Source organism: Chironomus tepperi, unplaced genomic scaffold (assembly GCF_022539635.2).
Source record: "Chironomus tepperi strain 1889 unplaced genomic scaffold, CSIRO-AGI_Ctep_v1 contig_67, whole genome shotgun sequence".
NCBI lineage: Eukaryota > Metazoa > Arthropoda > Insecta > Diptera > Chironomidae > Chironomus > Chironomus tepperi.
The window spans coordinates 498,427-519,840 of record NW_027226189.1 but is presented as its reverse complement, the minus strand read 5'-3'; the positions used below and the strand labels follow the sequence as shown (position 1 = coordinate 519,840).

Below are 21,414 nucleotides of genomic sequence, written 5' to 3'. Positions count from 1 at the left end.
GTACAGTAATCAGAGAGATACAGAATAGGTATAATTAATATATGACACTTTGCTATATAGTCGAATATCCCGTGATTGTTCAGTGGTAGGAGCATGCGAAAAGGAATCATAGGACGTGGATTCAAGTCCCCCACCCAGGATTCTTTGTTTACTTAATATTGATACTATCTCAAGTGAACAATAGCAAGTTAATGTCCTGTTGAGTACTTTAGAGTCTAAATCCTAGGAACTCAGCTTTTCAGAAGGGAAGACCCTCCAGAACTCTAAATATTTGGTTACACATTGACAATAAAGCTCTGATGGAGCACCAGAAGTATACATCATAAGCCCATTCGACTTAAAATTCCATGTCCAGAATCCAAAATCAACTTGAATTTCATATGAAGACGAATAAACATTTCGATCCAAATTCCGAGCCTATTTCGAATTTCAATCTGCCTGACTTTACCAGTTAAATCACCCAAAATTAGCACTTTTCCTCCCATTGAATTTCAAAAACTTTTTTAAAAATTCTCCACTTATTCTCGCGACATTGCGATGAATACAAAAGAAAGGAAAAAACGAAAGAAAATGAAGAAATTATTCGTTTCCATTGTTTCTCATTTCTCATTATGAAAAGCTTCCGTCATCATTATAATAATAATGTGAAATATTAATTCGAAATGTGATAATGAAATGTTGAAGTGTTGCCGCTCCCTCCACCTCCCCAACATTTTAACTTTCATACACCATCATCATCAACAAATTTAAATTTTAAATCGTTATGGAAGAAAGATAGGCACGAGTAAATGAGAAAATATGAGAAAGAAAAAAATGCAAAGTCCAATAATTAATTCAACTTTTTTTTTCTCTTTCTTCCTTTCTCCTTCATGAATCTTCAATGACTTTTAAACTCAGCAGTTTAGAAGAAAAGTATGGGAAAAAAATTAACAGTTACGCTTATGCCAGAGGAAAAAGTTTATGTTTTTGATGGAGAAGGAATATAAGAGATGATGAGTGGAAAAGTTTTTTAAGATGCACAATCGAGCAGGAAAATGTAAAAAGGGAATTTCTTGAGTGGAAATGATTCATTATTTCATTTATATCTTTATTTTTAATTGGATAAATTTGCTGATGCAATTATTCAATTTGAAATTTTTTAACCTTTTTTACATCAAATAATGATGTTCTGGGGCATCTGGAGTGTCCTGATATAGAGAGGCGCATTCAGGAGATTATCCCAGTGATTAACAAGTTTACACCAATTCTCTAGAAATGCCATGAACCTCATGCTGTGTTCGGTTTCAATTGTGGCTTTCCATCAAGGTGTGACATAAAAAAGCCACGTTCAAGGTGTGACCTGCTTTCTCATTTGAAGGCCACTTCCATAAATAATACCCAAATCTAATATTTAATACATTTTAAAATTTAACAAAACCATCATCAAAATCTTCATTCATGTTAAAATGCATGAATATTCAATTTAACTTCACCCACAAGGATGCTGTGCATAATCATCAATACTACTTACCCACTGACTGAAGACATTGAAATTTCCATTTCTATAGAGAGAGAAAGCTCCATTAAATGAGGTCAATTAGAGATTTATCGAAGATTTAACATGCATAGCATCAATAGCAAGTTAAATATTCGGAAATTTAGCATTGAAAAAGAAATAGCTATTCATCCATTAAGGATATTTATTTAAGAAGGAAGTTTTTGAGAAATTGAATGAGAATTGCTGTAAATGGGTATTGAGGATTTTAAATGGAATTGAATGCAATTGATGCATTTTAATTGTGGAACACTTTAAATAACTTTGTGAAACTTTACAGTCATCTTGTGGTCATCACTTGGTTGGACAGTACTAAAATAATGCTTAAATTAGTCAAATTAGTCAAATTTAGATCATGTCCTCTATAAATGCAACAACAGATCCGACATCTCTTTTTAAACGTTACAAAATATTCGATCGACCTTTACTATAGTACCCAGTAAAATAAGCCAAAAAAATTTTTTCAAAAAAGTTCCGCTACAGAGTTATAGATTCAAAAAGTTCTACAGACATGTAACCATATGTTGCTCAACACATCGTTATAGCTTCTATACTTCCCCAATTTAAACTTCAATGACTTCACAAAAGCTTTTTTATTCAAAATACTAGCTTATTCTTCAATTTCCAATACTTTTGATGGTATTTCCTGAAAACCATTCACCTGCAAAACTCAGCAGACTTACTTGTGCATAAAATTCCAAGAAAACACTTTTAAATCATGAAGTAAAAGCAATTTCCATTTTTCACACAAAAGTCCTTTCACATAAAGCATTCTAATCCCAAAAAGCAGAACTTATCATTCACACTACTTCCTCCTTCGTAATCAATGAAAAAAGTTTGATTAAAATGCTTTTTGCCATGACTTAAATCTGTGCTTTTATATGCTTCAACTATATGCAATCAGTAAATTTATTCAGTTCTAATCTGCTGTTCTTCTTTTTCTCCCGCAAAACAGTCAAACGATTTCTTGTGTATGTTTGCAGAAAGCATCATCATACAGACAGACATAGAATGAATTGTGAAAAAAAAAACATATTTTTTTCTCTTCTTTTGTTTCCTTTCTTCATTCTCCCTCGATGCATCCGTTGAATGTCATGAATGTGAGATGTGTTTAGGGTTGAAAGTCTATGTCGTTGCTATTGTTTTTGACTTGTTTCTTATGATTCGGTTTTAATTAATGTTGAAACTGCGGGAAACAAGCTTTTACTGTTGTTCTTTCCTCATTATGGCTTGTACTCATTTTTCTTCTTCTTTTTTTCTATTCTTGTTTCCCGTGAGTCATGATAAATGCAATTACTGAAGGGTGAAGGAACAATGAGGAGATCAGAGATGGATTTAGGATGATTTGAATTCTCTTCTAAATTGCTTTTGCTTATTCTAGATTGCAGGGATGGCTACTGCTCCGTATCCAGTCAAGATGAACTGTTCCTCTTATTCTTCGTCTCAAATGATTTAATGAATCATTAAAAAATCTTTCTAGAAATGAAAAACTTTTGATTAAAATTAATATTTTCTCGTTAAAATCTTGAATCATAATTTTCATGGTTAGAAGCTTCTCGCTGCTTTTATGATATATACATAATTGCATTAAAAAACTGTTTCTTATTTCTTTGATTTATTCTAAATGTGATGCAATTGAGAAATTACTTAAGACACTTTATAAAATGAGATTGAATAAAATTTATTATACAGTAGATTGTTGAGGACTTTCGAGCTTTTATGGAAAATTGATTTGATTATGATTTATAAAGAAAATTTCTTTTTTGAGAAGAAATAAAGTGATTTTTTATTGAATTTCATCACTTAGTTAGATATTTTATTGGATGAAGTTAATACTTTTGAAAGAATAAGCGTTCAATGCTGTAGGAATCACGTCTGTAACTTGTAAAAGCAGGAAGTTATATTAAATATGTGATCTTTATTGTTTGAAGATTGTAAACAAACTAAACTTTTCTATAGAGGGGAATATCAGCTGCAAAAAGGGGAAATCAGCTTATTGCAGTTGCATATGAAGTTTGAATATAAAATAACCGTTGGCATATTCCAAGAAATTCCTATCAATCTTTAAACTTAACGTCTAACAACATTGCATTGACCACATCCTCCTTGCTACACCGCATTGTTCCTCAATACAGAAAAATTTCGTTAGCACAAGCAGAAAAATGTTTACAAAAAAGCTTTCAGTGCCTCGGGCATTTTCATCTCAGCTGAATTTCTCATACAAAATTATCTTCTCAATATCGCTTCCAAAAAGACAGATCACCAAGATATTGAACTTTAAACAAACAAACTAAAGAACTCAATATAAAATCTTAAAGTAAACATCAAGAACTCTCGAATAGAAGAAAAACTCATAAAAACTCAATTTTCACAGGATTTGAAAGCTAAAACATTGAAGAATCTTCAAAAAGCTTTCAACATATGCTTGCGCAACCTTTTTTTGCCGTTGGTATAATTACATAAAAATATGAAAAATGTTTCGCAATAATGAAGAATTAACAGAACTTTGTTGTCTTCCTTTAAATCATAATTTTATATTTGCAGAAAAGGATTTCTTATTTATTTTTATCCTTTTATCTCGGATAAAAAGAAATATAAAAGGTACATAAATATACTTTTTCTTTTCATTTTATTTTTTAATTCAACTGATGCTTTTTATAAAGAGATTTACGGAAAAGTCTATCGGAAATTATAAAGCGTAATGAAAAAGAAGTAGGAAAGAAAGAAGAAAATGTCTTTTGGGAAATGGAAATGAATCTTCTTCTTTCGGTACACTTAAGAACGAAATCGAATTGAAATCGTTGAATTGAATTCCTTATCGACTAATCAATCTATTGGATTACTTTTCAACTTTTTGTTTGGTTTTTGGTCGGAAAAAATGAACAATTTGTCTTTGGGTCTGATCTGATTTGTTCTTTTTAATCCTTGATTTGTGTTCATGAAGATTGTTCTTCTTACTGAACTTGAATTTTGTTTTAAGATTTGCTAATCAAATTCTAAATTCAGATTATTTTATGGGGTATGAAACTACGAATTTCGATTGACCATTTTGAATTTAAAATATCCGTTAAAATTCAAATTTGATCATTTCATCTGCAGACAATCCAAATTTGATCTCAAATTCGAAATACGCCCAGTCACACCATCCCACATAATCATATTGTCATCTCATGTCTCTCTTCACTTCTTATACATCAAGTGATGCATTTTTCTCCTCTTTTGTGTCGACTCACTTCTTCAATCTTACATAACAATAATGACGATATTTCCTTTTCAAATCTCTTTCTCATCTTTCTTTTAATTCATGTTATTCAATGCCGTGTGTAACGATTTTAAGGGAAAAAAGAGACTCCTTTATTCATCCTCTTATTCCCCGCTTACATCACAAAATGCAGAGAAGAAATTGGATGTATACATTTCTAAATGAATTAAATTATAAAGATTAAGATTGAAAAGTTGTACTTGAGAATTTTCTACCTTTTTCTTCTGGGGTTGGACGTAAATGATGTCACAATCTTAGACTTAGTCACGATATTTAAGATACAGAAACTAGTGTTAGTGATCAAATCATCATGATAGACATCACTTAAGAATATTCCCATTCATCTCATCTTTCCTCGTTCAATGAATGCTGACGACAATGAGAGGATGGAATTTGAAAGTAAAGAGGTTGTGATGGCTGATTTTTCTTTAGCGACAAGGGGTGGCAAAGAAGAAACATTCGATTCCCTTTATTGTAAAAGTTCTATAGTGATTGACAATGATGTGTTGGAATGGATGAAGTTTATAAATTTTTCATGTTGAATAAACTTAGTGACAATGTTTCTAATCAATCAATTTACATCTTATACAAATAATTAGACATGACATGTTTTAAGGATGAAAAGTTTATATTTTTAGATATTTACCCAGAAGGGTTAAAGTTCATCCTGCATCAAACTATCTTATTTCAAGCTATGACGTATGTTCATTGATAGAATAGTAATTAATTTACAAACCATTTAAAATTAGATCATAGCTTAAAGCTATTCAATGTTTACTTCTTCAAAATGATAAATTTAGGATCGAAAATTTGACCAAATTGCAAGAAAATAAATGTGTAAACTTGGTGTAAACAAGCCCTGTAGCTTGTGTCATGATTCTGTTTACACATGTCACAGACCATTTTCCTCAGATCGGTGAACTTTTTTGGGTCATGTCAAAAAAAAATTAATTCGGAAATGACGAATGTTATCCTTAGAGAGCTGAATATTAAGAAATAATCTAGAAAATGTTTGGTAATATCCTCGGTGAGATGAATGCTTTGGGGTCACTTATTGAATTGTGAATATTTTTACATCATATTGAATGGAAAGGATTATTGAGATGAGATCTGTTACTGTGATCTGTTGTACTATTCCTTCATAATTGTCTATAGAATTCCAATATTCGGTATAATTCTAACAATATTCTATAGAACTATAAGCCTAACCAACAAAGAGCTAAATCTGTGTTAGAAGCAAGAATAATCAAATTCAGATCTTTGGGATGAGCTTAAACTGTCCTTATTTACAAATTTAAGGAGGTTTGTCCAAAACTGTATTTCTGCAGTTTGGACGAACGAAAAATACAATCGAAAACTATAAGTCTGCCTATAAAATGCAGGCATGCGGTTCTAACCGAACCTTAGTTTTATAGCTTGTACTAATTGTTTGAAGTGTTCAAACCTGATTCTAAAATGTCAAAATTTGCAATTTCCCTTAACTTAATACTCACAGTCTTCAAAAAAATCCTTTTCAAAAGCTTCCTTCCCCTTCACTCCCTAGATTGAACAATTTATTTCAAAACAGTCAAAAAACTTTGTTAATTCCTCTTCATCATCTATCTCCCAACATTTTATTCATGATGAAAAATATATGATTTAATGCAATATTCAATTCCAATATCAAAACTCGTATTGCATGCATATTCAAATATTCAAATATGTAATTCTGTCCTGAATGCTGCTCGTTCACATGAATAATCAATTCCGGAGGGAGAGAGAGAGAGAAAGAGGTACAAAAAAATTAAAACAGAGAATTAAAATTATGTTGCAATCGAATAAATTTGGAACGAGTTGCCTAAACTTTATTGTTTTCTTCATTCTATTCAAACAATCACAAAAAAAAGGGGCTATAAATGGAAATTGGGGAACATTATGCATTAAATTGGAAAAAAAAAGTATTATCCCTTCATTATAAATCCATATAATTGGTGAAAATTTGTCGAATAAATTTTATATGAGTATAATTTCATTTGTGTCATAAATATTCGATAATTTTTCTCCATTCGAGTAGCTCGCAGGTATGATGAATATTATTTATGTCGTGTTTAGAATTGAATGACATTGATGATTATGGAGTTTTAAACTGTTTTTTGGATGAGAAGTTTTTTGACTAATTTTTGGTGTGTTGAACTAGAATTTATGATTGAATAATGAGAGAAATGGAGATCCTTGTGTGGTTTACTCCAAGTTTACTCTAGCAGGCAAAGAGAGCTTTTAGGTATTTATTCCTAGGTCCTTCCTTGGCTGGATCGCACGAGGGTCCATTGTTCACGCGAGAGAACGTTAAAAGCCGACTATATCCTTCAGAACTTGCCAAGTGTCATTTTCCACGTCCAATCCAGGAATTCTTTGGTCTTCCTCGACATCCCTTTTAGGTACCGTAGCGGCCTGTCTTGTGTAATGAAAGGATCCTCTTTGTCTGTTACGATTATTATGAATTTGAAGCAAAACACATGCTGAATTCATCCAAAAATCAGTTCAAGTTCAGTAAGACCACCCACAAATGAATTATAATCTAAATTTTTTAGATATAATACAGCTCATTTCACATTGACACACCCTAGATAGCTCAAAATACAACATTTTATCAAATCTGACATACCATAACTTTCAAAAAATACCTGCCATCAATCTAAATACAATTTTCTATACAACTCAACCAAAACGCTTTAAAAAAAGAAAGTCTTTAAAATATCTCATTGTTCCCCTCCTTGAAATTTTTATAAAAAGCACTCGACTTGAACAAAAAAAAAGCACAGAGAATGAAGAAATTTAATGTAAAGAAAGTGTAAAAGGAAAGCTTAAACTCAACACTACCGCGAGCGTTAAGCAAGAAGAAGAAAGAGGAAGAAAAACAGACGAGAAACGTAATTTTTACGGTTGATCCCTTCATCAAATGTCTTCTTCTTGTTTTCATACAATTTTTATTTTTGTGAAACACGAAATCAAGTGAGAAGGTACTGAAGGGTATTTTTGTAGATGAAAAAGAAGAAACAAAAAAAAATGAAATTTATACAGGCATGACTGTATTGTATTATTGAACGATGATGATAATGCTGAAAATTCGTCATCCTACTTAACGGCGACAATGTCCTTTTAGGTGAAATATGAGATGGACATAATATGATGAATGGCTGTTGTTTTTTTATATCGATCTCTAAGGTTTATGGATGCCTTTAAGCTTCGTGAGCATCATCAGGGAGATTTTTCTAAGTTTTAGATGTGGTTCAGGATGTAGATTCGATTATGATTGATTAAATTTCAAAAATATTCCGAATTCTTACAAATAATTTACTTAAATCTTAGACTTTCACTAAATCAGGCAAATGAAATAACTGCTGAATTATCTAATACACAGATGACTAAGTACGCTGCTTGATTTGTTAATGCCGCTTTATTTAATAAATAAATAAGATCTTTATTCTTTGAAGATTAAAAACAAACTAAATGCTTCTTTAGGGGGACTAACAACCATAAAAGGGGTAATTAACTAATTTTAGTAGCAAATACAGTTTGAACATGAAAAAACCGTTAGAAAATTCTTAACACTGACAACAGGATTTTAGGACAAATATTTTAACTTCTGCACACCAAATCTAGGTTCAAACTTCATTTAATTGTGTAGACTAGCTTCATAGGTTAGATAAAAGCTGTTCGATGTCTTAATAATCAATTTTGAGCCAAGAGAGCAGAATAAATTTGATTTTGATCACTTCTATTCAATCTAGCTAATATTACGATCGTTTGGAGACATGAAACTTAACCCTAAATTGCAAATAAAAGCGTTTTAAAACAACTTTACAGCCACCCAGTAATGACTAATTCCCTAAACAAAACAATCCTTTAATAAAATATTGTTTTCATTTCCATTTTCTTGCCTTTATCTCTCCTTTATCTCTATTGTATTACTTTTGTGTATATGTTGTACTTTATGTGATGTTATTGTGTACTCCTTGTTGTCATGTAGTCTTGTTATTGTTCACAAACATTTTTTACATATTTTTTTTGTTTATTTTTTTTTTGTCTAGTATCCACTCAACACAATCTATGCATAAACATTTCATTCATGTGTTCTCATAATACATAAATTTATTATTATTATTTGTTGTATGTCTAGGTGAGTCAATATTTGTCAAATGAGAGAAAAATGAAAGTTCTAAAAAGAAATTCTTTATTTGTTGAGAAATTTAATATTATTGGATATGAAAGAAATTTATAGTAGATCTTTAGCTTTGTTGACTTCTTAACAATTCTTGTGCTTTGACATATCCATGACTTTTGTTATGTATCTTTTGAAACTCTAATAATGAGAATTTTTTATTGTGATTTCTTGGAGGGTTATTTGGATATTGAATATTAAATCTGACTGGCCCGAAAAGCACAGGTCGGTTAATCGATCCATAATCAGAAACTTGACCGGATTTTTAACCGAATCCGACAACAAATCAGAGTCACACAGGCCTAAGGTCGGATTTTTGATCGAATAACCGATTTGAGCTTTCTAGGAACAATTTTAAGCTTCTAGAATAGAATGTGCTTGTAATGATACAGTTGTCAACTAATTAGTAGCTAGCTTCTAAATATAATTATTGTAGATTTTATGGAACTCAAAAATTTCAAAATAGTCTCAAAAATTGACAAAAATTTCAAGCTTTTCCAATCGTAAATAATCTCAAAGTCCTTCATCGCAGTTGCTACAAACTTTTACCTTGGAGCTTCACAGATCTCGATCTAATTATAAAAATTTTATAAACAGCAACAATCTTGATTGTTTTTTATGTTTTATATTTTTGTACACGACATTCATTAGCTTGAGTTTACTTAAAGTTGTCAGTCTCCAATAGTAATTACTAATTAGAGATAATTTTTAGACTGTCAGTGAACGGAACGAGAGCTCTTCTGTTTATGGTGCTGTTAGCATTTTACCATTTATAAAGTTCTTACAATGACGTAGTTATAGATGCTCAAAAATAAATGTTCGTGTAATTTATCATGAAAATATTGCGCAATAATTGTGTACACAATGCGTAAATTTTAATAGAAATTCGTAGAAAATTATGACTTGTAATCAAAACAATCGACATGTCTATTTTTGGAAAGGTGCCGATAACTTACATTCTAAGAATGCTACGTAATAAGTGAACGACTCCAAAGTACAAATCAAGTCAATTTCTACCACAAGATTAAGTTTTCAATCAAATTTAACATGCTTAAAATCCATGGACACCCACATCATTTATCATTCAACAAATGCATTGCCTAAAGCTTTTCTACTTAATGAAAACAAAATTCATCCGGATCAATCAAAAGAGTATAAATAAAAAATAATGAATGAGAATAATAATGATGTTGTTTTTTCGACAAAAATATATTCATTATTTGATACGCAAAAATCTACTTGTAAAGACATAGATTACTGATATTTTTCAAGTCATAGATTCGATGTTTTCGACTTTCATAAGCCATGCTGTGTTCTTACAGAATGAAGATAGAAAAAAAAGTTAATGAATTTTTTTTAATAAAATAAAAAAATATTGAATCCTTTTATGTTGCTGGCTGTGCACGTGTGAATATTGATTTTTCTATTATGAATTTTTCATGATTGCCATGAAAAATTATAGCGTCAAAAATTTATTAATCACACAATTTTCATTTCCATCAAAGCCTTTCTTTTCTCAAAATTTATGAAATAAATTAATCCAGTGTTGATACTTGAGTTGGAATAGATGAATAAATATAGTCTGAGTTAAGTTTGTTAATGCGGAAAATAAGACTAATCCGGAAGAACAGAAGACTGTTCAGATAGATTCAGATAGACTCAAGAATAAGACATAATAATGGCTAATCAGATCACTTGACTTCATAATTGTATTCTTAGAATTTGTGGTGTCTGAACAGAGTAGAATCTGAGGTATCGCGCCATATAATGATGATTCTATCAGTGTTTGAGTAAGGCTACTGTGGCTGAGGGGTTAGACAACCGTCAGTTCCGTGAGGACATAGGTTCGATTCCTATAAGAGACCGAACTCTCAAAAATTATTTCTAGTACATTACAGAATGTTTTAGGGCACTATATATTAAAGTCTAGAGGTATTCTTAAACTGCTACTCAATTGTGACCCCATAACCTCCCTAAATGCCCAACACTGGACATTCTAATGTCTCAATTATTTTCAATAAACACCTACTGCGACAATATTGAATTTCGTTGTTTATAAAAGACTTACAAGTGCTGTTTTGAGTGGGTAAATTTATCTAAAAGCTTACAAAGCTTTACAATCAATTTTCTGTCTGTTGTATGTCTTATCTACCTGCCCGAAAGGAAATGGAGATCCTTTCTCTACCTACACAAAAATTCTTGGGTGATTTTTAAGGGTATCAAAAAAATATAAAAGTACGGTCGTTTCTCTTTCATTAACACGTGACTATCCCCAAATTACTCGAAAGAAAAAAAAATCGATTAAAATTCAACTCATTGAGTGGAATCTTTGCATTCCATCCTCAATTTTTAAATTATCTACAGAATTCTCTTTCCTCATAAAACTGTTTCCGACGTAAGAGAAATTGAGGAAATATTTTAGAAATTTTCCCATCAAGGCTAAAAACATTCTTAGATCAGCAATAAATTTTTTAAGTTAATGACATTGAGTTTAGGAATTTGAATGAAAAAGAAGACATTTTTTATTTCCCATCATTGCTCATATTTCTACTTATCATAATTAATGAAATTGAAATCTAATGAGGAATCTCACGAAGAAAAAAAAGCCAAATATTCAATGAACTTTTGGAATTCCTTAAACTTAATTTAACCTTTTGCATATTTTAGAGCTAGAAAATTCTATCGTAATGCTGAATATTTTCTTGATCGTTCTACGACAATTTGAAAAGCTCCGAAAAAAATGTCTTCATCATAGCTTAGACTTAACACAGTATGAGAAATGCCAAAAACAATCTTTGATAAAAATCACAGAAAAATTGAATTAGTTCCGTACCGTTCCATATTGTTGTTGTCGCTTTGAGACTTTTTGAGAAATTTTCCACCTTTTTGTCTCTAATGTCAGAGTTGTAATGGGAGGAATTGTTCCTTTTTTGCCCATTTCGAGTCTCTTTCAACTTCAAACCTTCCACAAATCCATCCATGAGCCATGAAACCCCCCGTGAAGTCTGTTTCCTCTAAAATCCGATCCAAGCCAGATTCATGTCAGCATGAGGACATTGCCTTTTTCACGCCGTGTTCCTTTCGGGATGTTGCATTGCCTCGAATAGAAAATGCCAGAAGCTGACTTTCTTCTTATGCTACTTTGGGACTATAAACTGGCTTTATCAACTTATCTAGTCTAGGAATATTATGATGCTCCCTGTGATCTCATTTTGCAAAGCATTTACTGACAAAGTCCATTATTTGATCTTGAGATTCTAGAAGATTCATCTGTTGACAATTAGTTACTGCAAATGGAACTTGAAGCTTTTTCCTAGAACTTTAATTCATACTTCAAACTATCGAGTTGTTAAGATGCTCAGCAAAAAAAAGCAATATAATCAGCTTTCAGTCCTGACAGTACTAAGTCTTCTTGTTGTCAAGACATTACATTAAATATCACAGCAGTGTCTATAATTTTGCAGTCGCAATTTCCTTCATTTCTATTAGTAACATAGTTGCTAAGTCTTATCTAACAATCATCTAATTAGTTTGAATTTTTTTCCAAGGCAATTGAAGCGACACAAACTGATTTATATTTATCTATAAAAACAGAATTATTTCAATTACAGTCTCCATAGCATTTGCTATTAAAATGAATCTGCGTCATTATTGTATCCCCATAGATCATTTCAAAAGTCATAAACTCAAAGCTTTTACAACTTTCTCAAACAACAAAAAAAAAATGACTGCCTAGATGTCTAAATCCAAACTCTGTATCAGATAAAGTGAAATAAAGTCACGACAATAACACAGCCGAGTAAGAATTCGCATGATATTTACAGAGAGACTTTTTTTTATTTTATTTGTAAAATTTATTATGTCATTTTTATTTATTTTTTTCATTATCAAAATAAGCAAGACTCGGAGAGCAATAAACGAGTCTGTATGGAAGCTTATTCTGAGAAGCAAAAAGTGAGAAGAATGCGACACGTTTTATGAATTTGCAAATAATTTTTAGCATTAAATTTTATTTTTTGTTCTCCTATTTTTGCCCCCTTTTTTTGTGCTTCCCATTCCTCGTTCCTTAAACAAATATTTCAATCGATTTTGATGATGATGATGATTTAACGTGATAAAAAAATATGAATTTAATTTTGTTTGCCTTAATCGATAACTTTATATAAAGTATATTTTTATCCAGGATACTCAAGTCCGCAATTATCAGATACACCGATACCTATAAGTCCGCCCCCGAGCTATGAGACCGTAATGAAAGAGGTAAGTAGAAAAAAGCAATCTATTTGTAAACAACATTATCGTAAGTGGAGCAAGGGAAGTGTTGAGTAGCGTCATCGTCGTTATTTAATGTAAACAGTTCTTATGAATAATTTTCTTCCTTTTTTTGTGAAGCACACGCTTACTTAAAAATTTTCAAGGAATATGAAAAATGTAGACATCTTCAATTAATGGATGATGTGCTTGTAGGGTTGCCATAGCCAATCAATGGGATTATTACTTGGGTAAAGTTTCTACTAAAAACGTTCCTCACAGTCTCTTTTAGCAGGCCAAAAACAGTCAAGTCGTCAAAAAAGTGGTACAGATGCGAAAAATTTCATTCCTTACCCTAAAATTGGTCCAAATTCAGTAATAACGTGGCCATCAGGGTACCCTTACGTCTTGCGATCAATAAGTTGACGTAAACGCGTCCTGACTACTCGGATCAAATGCCACTCCAAAGGTCTTTCAAACAGCTTTTTCGAAGCAATAGAGCATTTATTTGTTAAATAAACAACGTCCAAAATGCTTCTTTAATTTAATAAAAATTGAACGATAAAAGGATATCTTTCGAAAGCTTTCAAAGACTGATTTCCAAGAAGTGTTTGTGTAAAGCTTAAAACTTGATGAAATGTTACCAAATTCAGATAAAATTTAAGCTTTTTGTGTTGAACGTTAAATTTAGGAGAAGCTTTTGAGGTTTTAGTCTTCTTGATTTACTGGCACGTGCTGGTCAGTGCATTGAGATCCTACAACCTCAAGCTGTTTTATGATATAGACAATAGTTTGAATTGTGGTGGCTTCAATTTGAGAGTGAGTCATGCATTTAAGACGCGCAGGACTGCAGTTCTCAGCTGTAACTGCATTTTTTGTCTGAAAACTTGAATTTTAGATCTAAAACTAATCAAAACTAGCTATTTGGTGATTGATTAGTTCCAGAGCATCGCCTTTGCTAGGATATCTTGATCAAAATTATCCTTTTATAACCAAAACTCAATAAATAGCATTTAACAGCTTCTATTCATCGAATATCGAAGATCGTAACTGGAATTTTATGCAAATAAATTTCAAGCCCTAAGCACCGACACTTAAATAGCAAAATTGAAACGACAAAACTATTGTGCGCCAAGTTATAAATTAAATTAAGTTTAACTTACAACCCCCAAAAAATTAATTCAATTAAAGTAACTGAAATATTAGTTCAAACCCCTTGCTCGCTTCCTTCCTTCCGCCATTTCACAACATAGTCGTCATTATGCTATGGAAACGAGTTATGTTGCCATAAATTTTATGCCAACAACAAGATTATATTTTTCTTTTAACTTAAAGTTTCCTTCTGATAAGAATTTTTCCTTCTCTCTCTCTTTTTATGCTGTATTTTTTTCTACAACTTCATAATTCTTCGATGAATTTGCCATCGGAACTGTATGTTGGGAACATATAAACGCCATGCAGAATCAATTACTGGCATTAGACAAAGAGAATAACACTATACAAACTACAATACATACAAATTTATTGGTTGAGAGCTTCTATACGACACCGAACGGCAGTAACAATAATTTGTTTAGTGAAATGAATGAATATAACAGCAACAGCACCAATAGCTGTAACACAAATAATGCTAACAATATACAGCAGAATATGGCGTCACCAACACGCGAAAATTTATTAATTGACAGTTCACAATGTACGGGATGTAATCGCGATTCATGTAATCAACTATGCAGTATGAGCACGGATGTCGTTGGAAATAATAACGTTGATATATGCGGTAAGAATTGAAGTCAATAAATATCTTATCTCTCATTTTATTATTCAATATATTTCACCCTGCTGTTGCATAAAATTGAAAAATACGAGAGGAATGAAAAATGTATTTAAGAGTGCTTTACATCACATCCGTAGCAATCATCAATATATTGATAAAAAAAAAACATATTGAAGTTCCGTTTTCTGCATGTTCTCTAGAAATGATATGAAGCACTCAAATCTACCCAATCCTCACTTGTCGTATAATAATCATAATATTGATGTTGGGTACAATGAAAAATAATATTTTCCGACTGCCTTTCATTAAAAAAACAAACATCCAGTATTGGATTGTTTTTGTTGTCCTTACTATTTGTTTACTGTTTTTTATTCATCTAGTTGGCAAATTGGTAAACTTTTTTTACATCCCTTGTTGGAAATATGAATGGAGAATTAATAATTGAGCTTTAGGGACTTTTAGAGATTGATGAATTTGACTTTTTTGCATTTTTTGGAAGAATTGAATCAAAACTCACCGATTTATGCTGATTTTCTTAGATTCTCGAATTATTTCTCTGACTTTTCAGCAATTTGTAAAGTTTCAAGCTCCTTAACTTAGTATTTTCCACAATTTCCACTCAATTTACCAATTACTTTCGTAAACTACTTCAAAAACTTGTTTACTATGATTATAAAATGTAAACAAAACTTTAAAATGTTCAAAATCCTCTTAAAGTTTATTTACAAAGCTTACTTAAAGCCCCCTGCAAAACTTTACAAAAATTTTAATTGGAAAAAGCTTACATCATTTCCTCCTCACAATTAAGCTCAATTGATTCTGATTTTCAATTCATTAATTCTTGTTTTTTCTTCCTTTTTTTTACTTCCATTACACAATCGACTGTCTATTAATATCCCATACACAGGGGAATATAATGACCGATGCCTACAAAACGATCACGCAGAACGATGCAGTTTGGATGATGATAATAATACAGAAAATTACAATTGCTCCGATGAATACTCGAATGAATGCCATCAAAATCATGATAATGATTATACGAATCAATATTATAATGATGGTCATCAACAAATGAATTATACAGAAGCTGTGCAAACAAAGGGACCGGATGTACTATATAAATCAACAAAGGAGCTTTATAAAGTCGTCGCACGGGAGTGTGGAATTACTTGTAAAATGACAGACACTTGTCGGTGAGTACTTTTGAAGGATGAATTGTCCTTTGAATTAGTTACAGTTTGGTACAGAGTTGGTGATTTGTTGAGGAGCAGATTGGAGAATTTATTGGTAGTTTCTAGGTATAAGGAATAGAAACAGAACTCAGGAGCTCAGGAACTTGACTCAAATTGCCACTGGACTCTGAGAATTAGGTTTCGAACTCTCTTCTGGATCTTGATTAAGATTAGCAACATCAGAACAGAATAGTAACAGATGAACCTTTTTAAGACAAGACTTATCTGTCCATATGCCCAAATTAGTCTTTATGCCATCTCTAGAGATAGCAATCGACTGCATTCTGCTGATTTGTTAGGTAAAATCACCCACATCTGACAATTGCAGCTTGTATTCTGCAGGTATTTAACCGCATGTTATCACCGGCTTTCCAACATTGTTCACCATCAACTCTGACTCCTGTAAACACAAAAGGAGATTAAATTCAATGTCTAATAATCATCTCCAATTTTCTTCTTTTCCTATTCACATTCACCATCCAACAATAGATGCGTTGATTGCCAATCGAGATATTTCGATTGCGAATTCGATCAGAATGACAATGATACGAGACAAGACCATTCTGATGGTGGTCTTGGAGCAGGTAATTTTAATTATGGTACTGTGTGTGACACTGTATGTGCCCTCACGGGCATGAAAAGTACTTTTTTAATTGATTTTTTCATTTCTTTCCATTCTTGTTCTCTTCCACACTTTGGTACATGTATTGGTGGATGTTTGGAAAATGAAAAATCATGTACATTTTAATCCATAAAACCATTCCTCAACCGCTGTAATCATCGTCATCATGGGCGACAATATAACAAATTAATTTGCTTCTACTGCTGCTGCTGATGTTGCTGTTGTCAATTAACAAAACAGGCACTCCAATGTTCGTAAATGAAGTCCTTCATGGTACAGCATGTACTATTTTATAAATTAACTGAAATTGAAAAATAACACAACGGGTCAATGAATGTATAACCTTTTTTTTTTGAGATAACAAAATACAACTTTACTGCGGATATGCAGTACCGTAGGAAAATGTTAAGTGACTTTTTTTTCTGTGTCTTGTATATTGGGTACTGCTATCTGAACCTTAGAAATCTAATGTTGCACAACCGAAAAATAAAAAAAATAAATCCAGAATCCAGAACACATGAATTTTAAGGATAACTATATATTTGAAATAACAAAAAAAATCTATACATATAACAAACTATTAACTGAGTAAGCAGAGATAACATGTGGTTTTGGTATGTGATGAGCAGGGAATCTGTTTTATTGGAAAAATAAGTATCCAGGTTGGGGTAACAAAGAAGCAGTTTTTTATGGGGCATGTAGGTTAAACTATTCAGAAACGGAATTTTGAATTTTTAACGGTTTTTGTAATTTTGAATTTTTAACGGTTTTATTTAATTTGAATTCATAACCTTTTTTACAATTTTTATTGAATCATAAAATTTCTTATCGGAAATTTTTTAACGGATTTTCAAAATTAGAATTTTTAACAGATTTAACAAAACTTGAAATTTTGAAATTTTAAAGGTTTCTTAAATTTTGAATGTGGTATAAAAATGTTGCAATTATTTGAATTTTAAACTTTAAAAGCTTTATCCAGTTCCCGCCAAAAAACTTGAAAACAAGCTTAATCAACTTACATGCTCCATAAAAACGGCGTTAAAGGATACACACAGCATACAATTTATTATGCATAAAAAGCATAAGGCGAGAAAAAAACTTTAATTAAATTTTATTATCTGTCTTGCAGAACACAATGTTATAAAAATAAAGTAAAAAAGAATTATTATACAAAATGATAAAGCAGAACACAGCATTTTGGCGCAAGCATAAAAGAATGAACAAGAACAAGATTTTGAGATGAGAACAAAAAAATGAAAATAGATTTTTAATGGAAATTTTTAATAACATTGAAGAATCATGTATCAATTAAGTCCAAACCGAGACTTTTGTAGAAAGTTTTTTCTGCTAGACGAAGAAAAAGTGTTGAAGAAGATTTGAGTTGATTTAGATGAGGACATTCCAACTGTCAATTTTTTGAAAATTTTTGAAAATGATAGGACAAAAATTAGAAGAGGGTGTTAGGAGGGGAGGCTCAAGGGTAAAATTTTAATTTTTATTTAAATTATTCAATTTTTTCAAATTTTTCAAATTCTTTAAATTTTTTAATTTTTTTAAATTTGTCAAAAATTTTAAATTTTACAATTTTTTTACACTTTTCAAACTTTACACTTTAAAATTTAATTTTTATCTTCAAATTTCATTACAATTTCTCAATTTTAAGTTTAAATAAAAATTTTACATAGAAGCCAAGTATCAGACACTATCGTAAAAATGTGAAATTTTGAGACTTTTAATTCTTATTTTCAAATTTAAAATCACAATTTTAATCGAATTTTTTTAATAAAAATTGAAGTTTTAAATTTGAAAAATTCTCAAATGTCTCAAAATTAGAAAATAAATGATACAATAGAGTCTGATCCATGAATTAAATTTGATAGCATACTTTGATCAAATTTCTTCAACTCCATGTTTCAAGTTAATTAAAATAAACTTATAGAAGGTGCCCTTAAGTGACAAAAATCTAAAGGTTCCAAAGTCAATTTTGTCACATAAGTCAAAATTAGTTCCTTCATCATTAAGTTAACAACGTAACAATTGCCAAATACAAATTTGATCGAAGTATGCTTAGATGAAAAAATCAAAATTCAAAATTTTCAAATTTCTTTAAAGAAATTGTCAAATTTTTTAAGATTTTGGATATGAAACCCTCCAAACCCCTTGGATACTCCCCTTACACCCAAAAATAACATTGAAAAAATTAGATCAAAAATTCATAATTTCTTAATTTTTAGAAGAAAAAAAGAATCAGAAAATTTTAGGTACCGTAATGGTTAATTGAGTATGACAATTTTAAAAATGAAATCAAATAGAAAAAATCCAATTACTGGATTTTTAGAGAAATTAAAAATTAAAATCGAAATGACAGTTCAGAGAATCCCACCTTCTGCAAATCTCGCAACTCACGAATCGTGACTACAAAGAATTAGTAATCGTAAAACCCCTGAAGTATACACTTATAAAATTAAAGGTATTTTTGTGACGTTTCATCATGAAAATTGCTTCTTTATGTTTTTCTTTTCTTGCGCATAATTCGGAGAAAAATTGTGAATCTGGATGTGATTGTTGATAAAGTGAGAAACAAAAGAGTCGTATGTAGACATTGAATTCAACATCTTATGAATCTATTGTTTCTGTGGGCTTTTTGGAAATCATTTTCTGTTTCTATGTGATGACTATGATTGCTTTGGAGTGTCATTAAGACGATGGAAGTCGAATTATACTCAATTATGGTTTTGGGTATAACTAAGTATGGTTTGGTCTAGAATAGATGACATGTATTCAGTATTATGTCTATTTATGAAGAAAGAATTGTTCAAATTGTCAATTTCACTTGGGGATTGTATTGTGATGCTAGAAATAGTAGGTACAGTATACCCTGAGCTCCACACATGAAGAAGGCTTTACCATGGAACTGTTAAGGCTTTGGTCATTTACTTCCTTTGCTGACCGTACAGATCAACTGAGATCCATGGTTTCTATTAGTTGGTGTCTAATGCTCTGCTTAACGTCTTTTATTGACACTAAATTGAAGCTGACGCAGTTTGGCAGCCATATGAAAGCCACATGGAGACGGCTCCCATTTGGTGTACATAAAGAAGCTTTAGCGCAGCCTTTACAGCTCAGTTACGGACTCTTCTTCATTTGTGTCATTCGGGTAACCCTGGTATGTCCAAGAAACCAATCCTGTTTGTAGTCATCAAACTTTAAGTTTACAATACAATATGCAAACCCAAAGGCAACTTTGATGTCATTAAAAAAGCTTTAATAGCAATAAATCTATTGCAACCTACAAGAATAATCAACAAAATACATTAAAAATTGTCCTTAACTTTACCCACTTACTTACTGTGGTCGTTTCTCCTAAAAAGACATTTTTATTAAATGTTATGTCTGATTTATTTGCAAGTACAATCGTGCATAAAATTGAGGTTAATGTAAATTTGATGGTGAATATCATCTTTGCCAGTCTCGAGCAAGGTTGACCGCGTTTTATTAAATTTTTTTGATGATAAGAAGCTTTCTTCCTTTCTTTATGCAAAGATTAGATTTAATAATGCACAGAAATGAGTATATTGTATTTATTATGTCTTGGTCTATCCAAACATCGCAGATACTTTTCGATATTATTAAAGATACAGCATAAGTAAGTAGGTTGAAATGATTTAGATTATTGAACAATAAAACAAGCTTTAACCTCAATTTTATCAGATCATAAAAGAAGTACTTTTTATGATAGATACTTAAAGTATCTTTTTACTGCCTCTAAATCATCATCATGACCATTAACATATTGATAATTGAAATGTCAATTTTCATAATGAGATTGTCATCATATTTTTTGTTGGACTTCCATGACTTGATGGACATTATTAAATTCATTTATTCAAAGGCCATACGACAAATGACATCCAGCTCGTCATGATAAATTTTTTTTATTTTCTGCCTAGTCATTTCCTATACAAATGTATTCACTTCTCCACCGTCTATAATGCGCATTTTTTTCTTATAATCTAATTAACAGATTTTAATTAAATTCATCTTATATTTGATGATTATAATTATTATGATAAGTAAAGTCATAGTAATGAATAATATGTTGGCAAGAGACATAAAAAAAAATATTGGAAACCGAAACGAAAGAAATGGAAATCATGACTTTTTCATTGGATAAAAGAAATGTCAGGGGTTGAATGGCAACAGCAGGCAAAGAACGAGCTCTCAAGAACATAGCAAACTGAGAGAAATGGTTGCAAAACTGTGTATTTAAGTAGAGCAAGTTCTCGAGAGCAAGCTCTTTGCCTGTCAGAGAAAAATGACTTCCGGGATGCAATTTTGATGTTTCTGACTCGATGTTGAGATGTTAAAGAAATGTTCGTTACTATATGTAGCATACAATATCCACCAAAATGCAGCATACTTGAAAGCTGCACTTTGAGACAATTTTTTGAAAGCTTGTTTTATTCATAATGGCGTTTTTTGCCATAAAAGTTCAATGGTTCCAAAACTTTTTGGCAGGAAACTCTTAAGCA

General features: G+C 31.1%; 1 protein-coding gene across 5 annotated transcripts in view; it reads left to right on the top strand.

The window, feature by feature from the left end:
- The window catches only part of LOC139100550 (uncharacterized protein DDB_G0267764-like), a 47,685-nt gene extending 29,986 nt beyond the window's left edge, over positions 1–17,699 (top strand). For 2 of the 5 annotated variants that reach the window (XM_070653172.1, XM_070653173.1), the window contains 5 exons: positions 13,166–13,257; positions 14,710–15,028; positions 15,933–16,221; positions 16,750–16,859; positions 17,123–17,699. In XM_070653172.1, the coding sequence (XP_070509273.1) occupies positions 13,166–13,257; positions 14,710–15,028; positions 15,933–16,221; positions 16,750–16,859; positions 17,123–17,178 (866 nt within the window). In that variant the 3' untranslated portion in view covers positions 17,179–17,699. The remainder of the gene's footprint in view (positions 1–13,165; positions 13,258–14,709; positions 15,029–15,932; positions 16,222–16,749; positions 16,860–17,122) is intronic. The other 3 variants (XM_070653176.1, XM_070653175.1, XM_070653174.1) reach the window with 3 other exon arrangements.
- Positions 17,700–21,414: the final 3,715 nt, after the last annotated feature.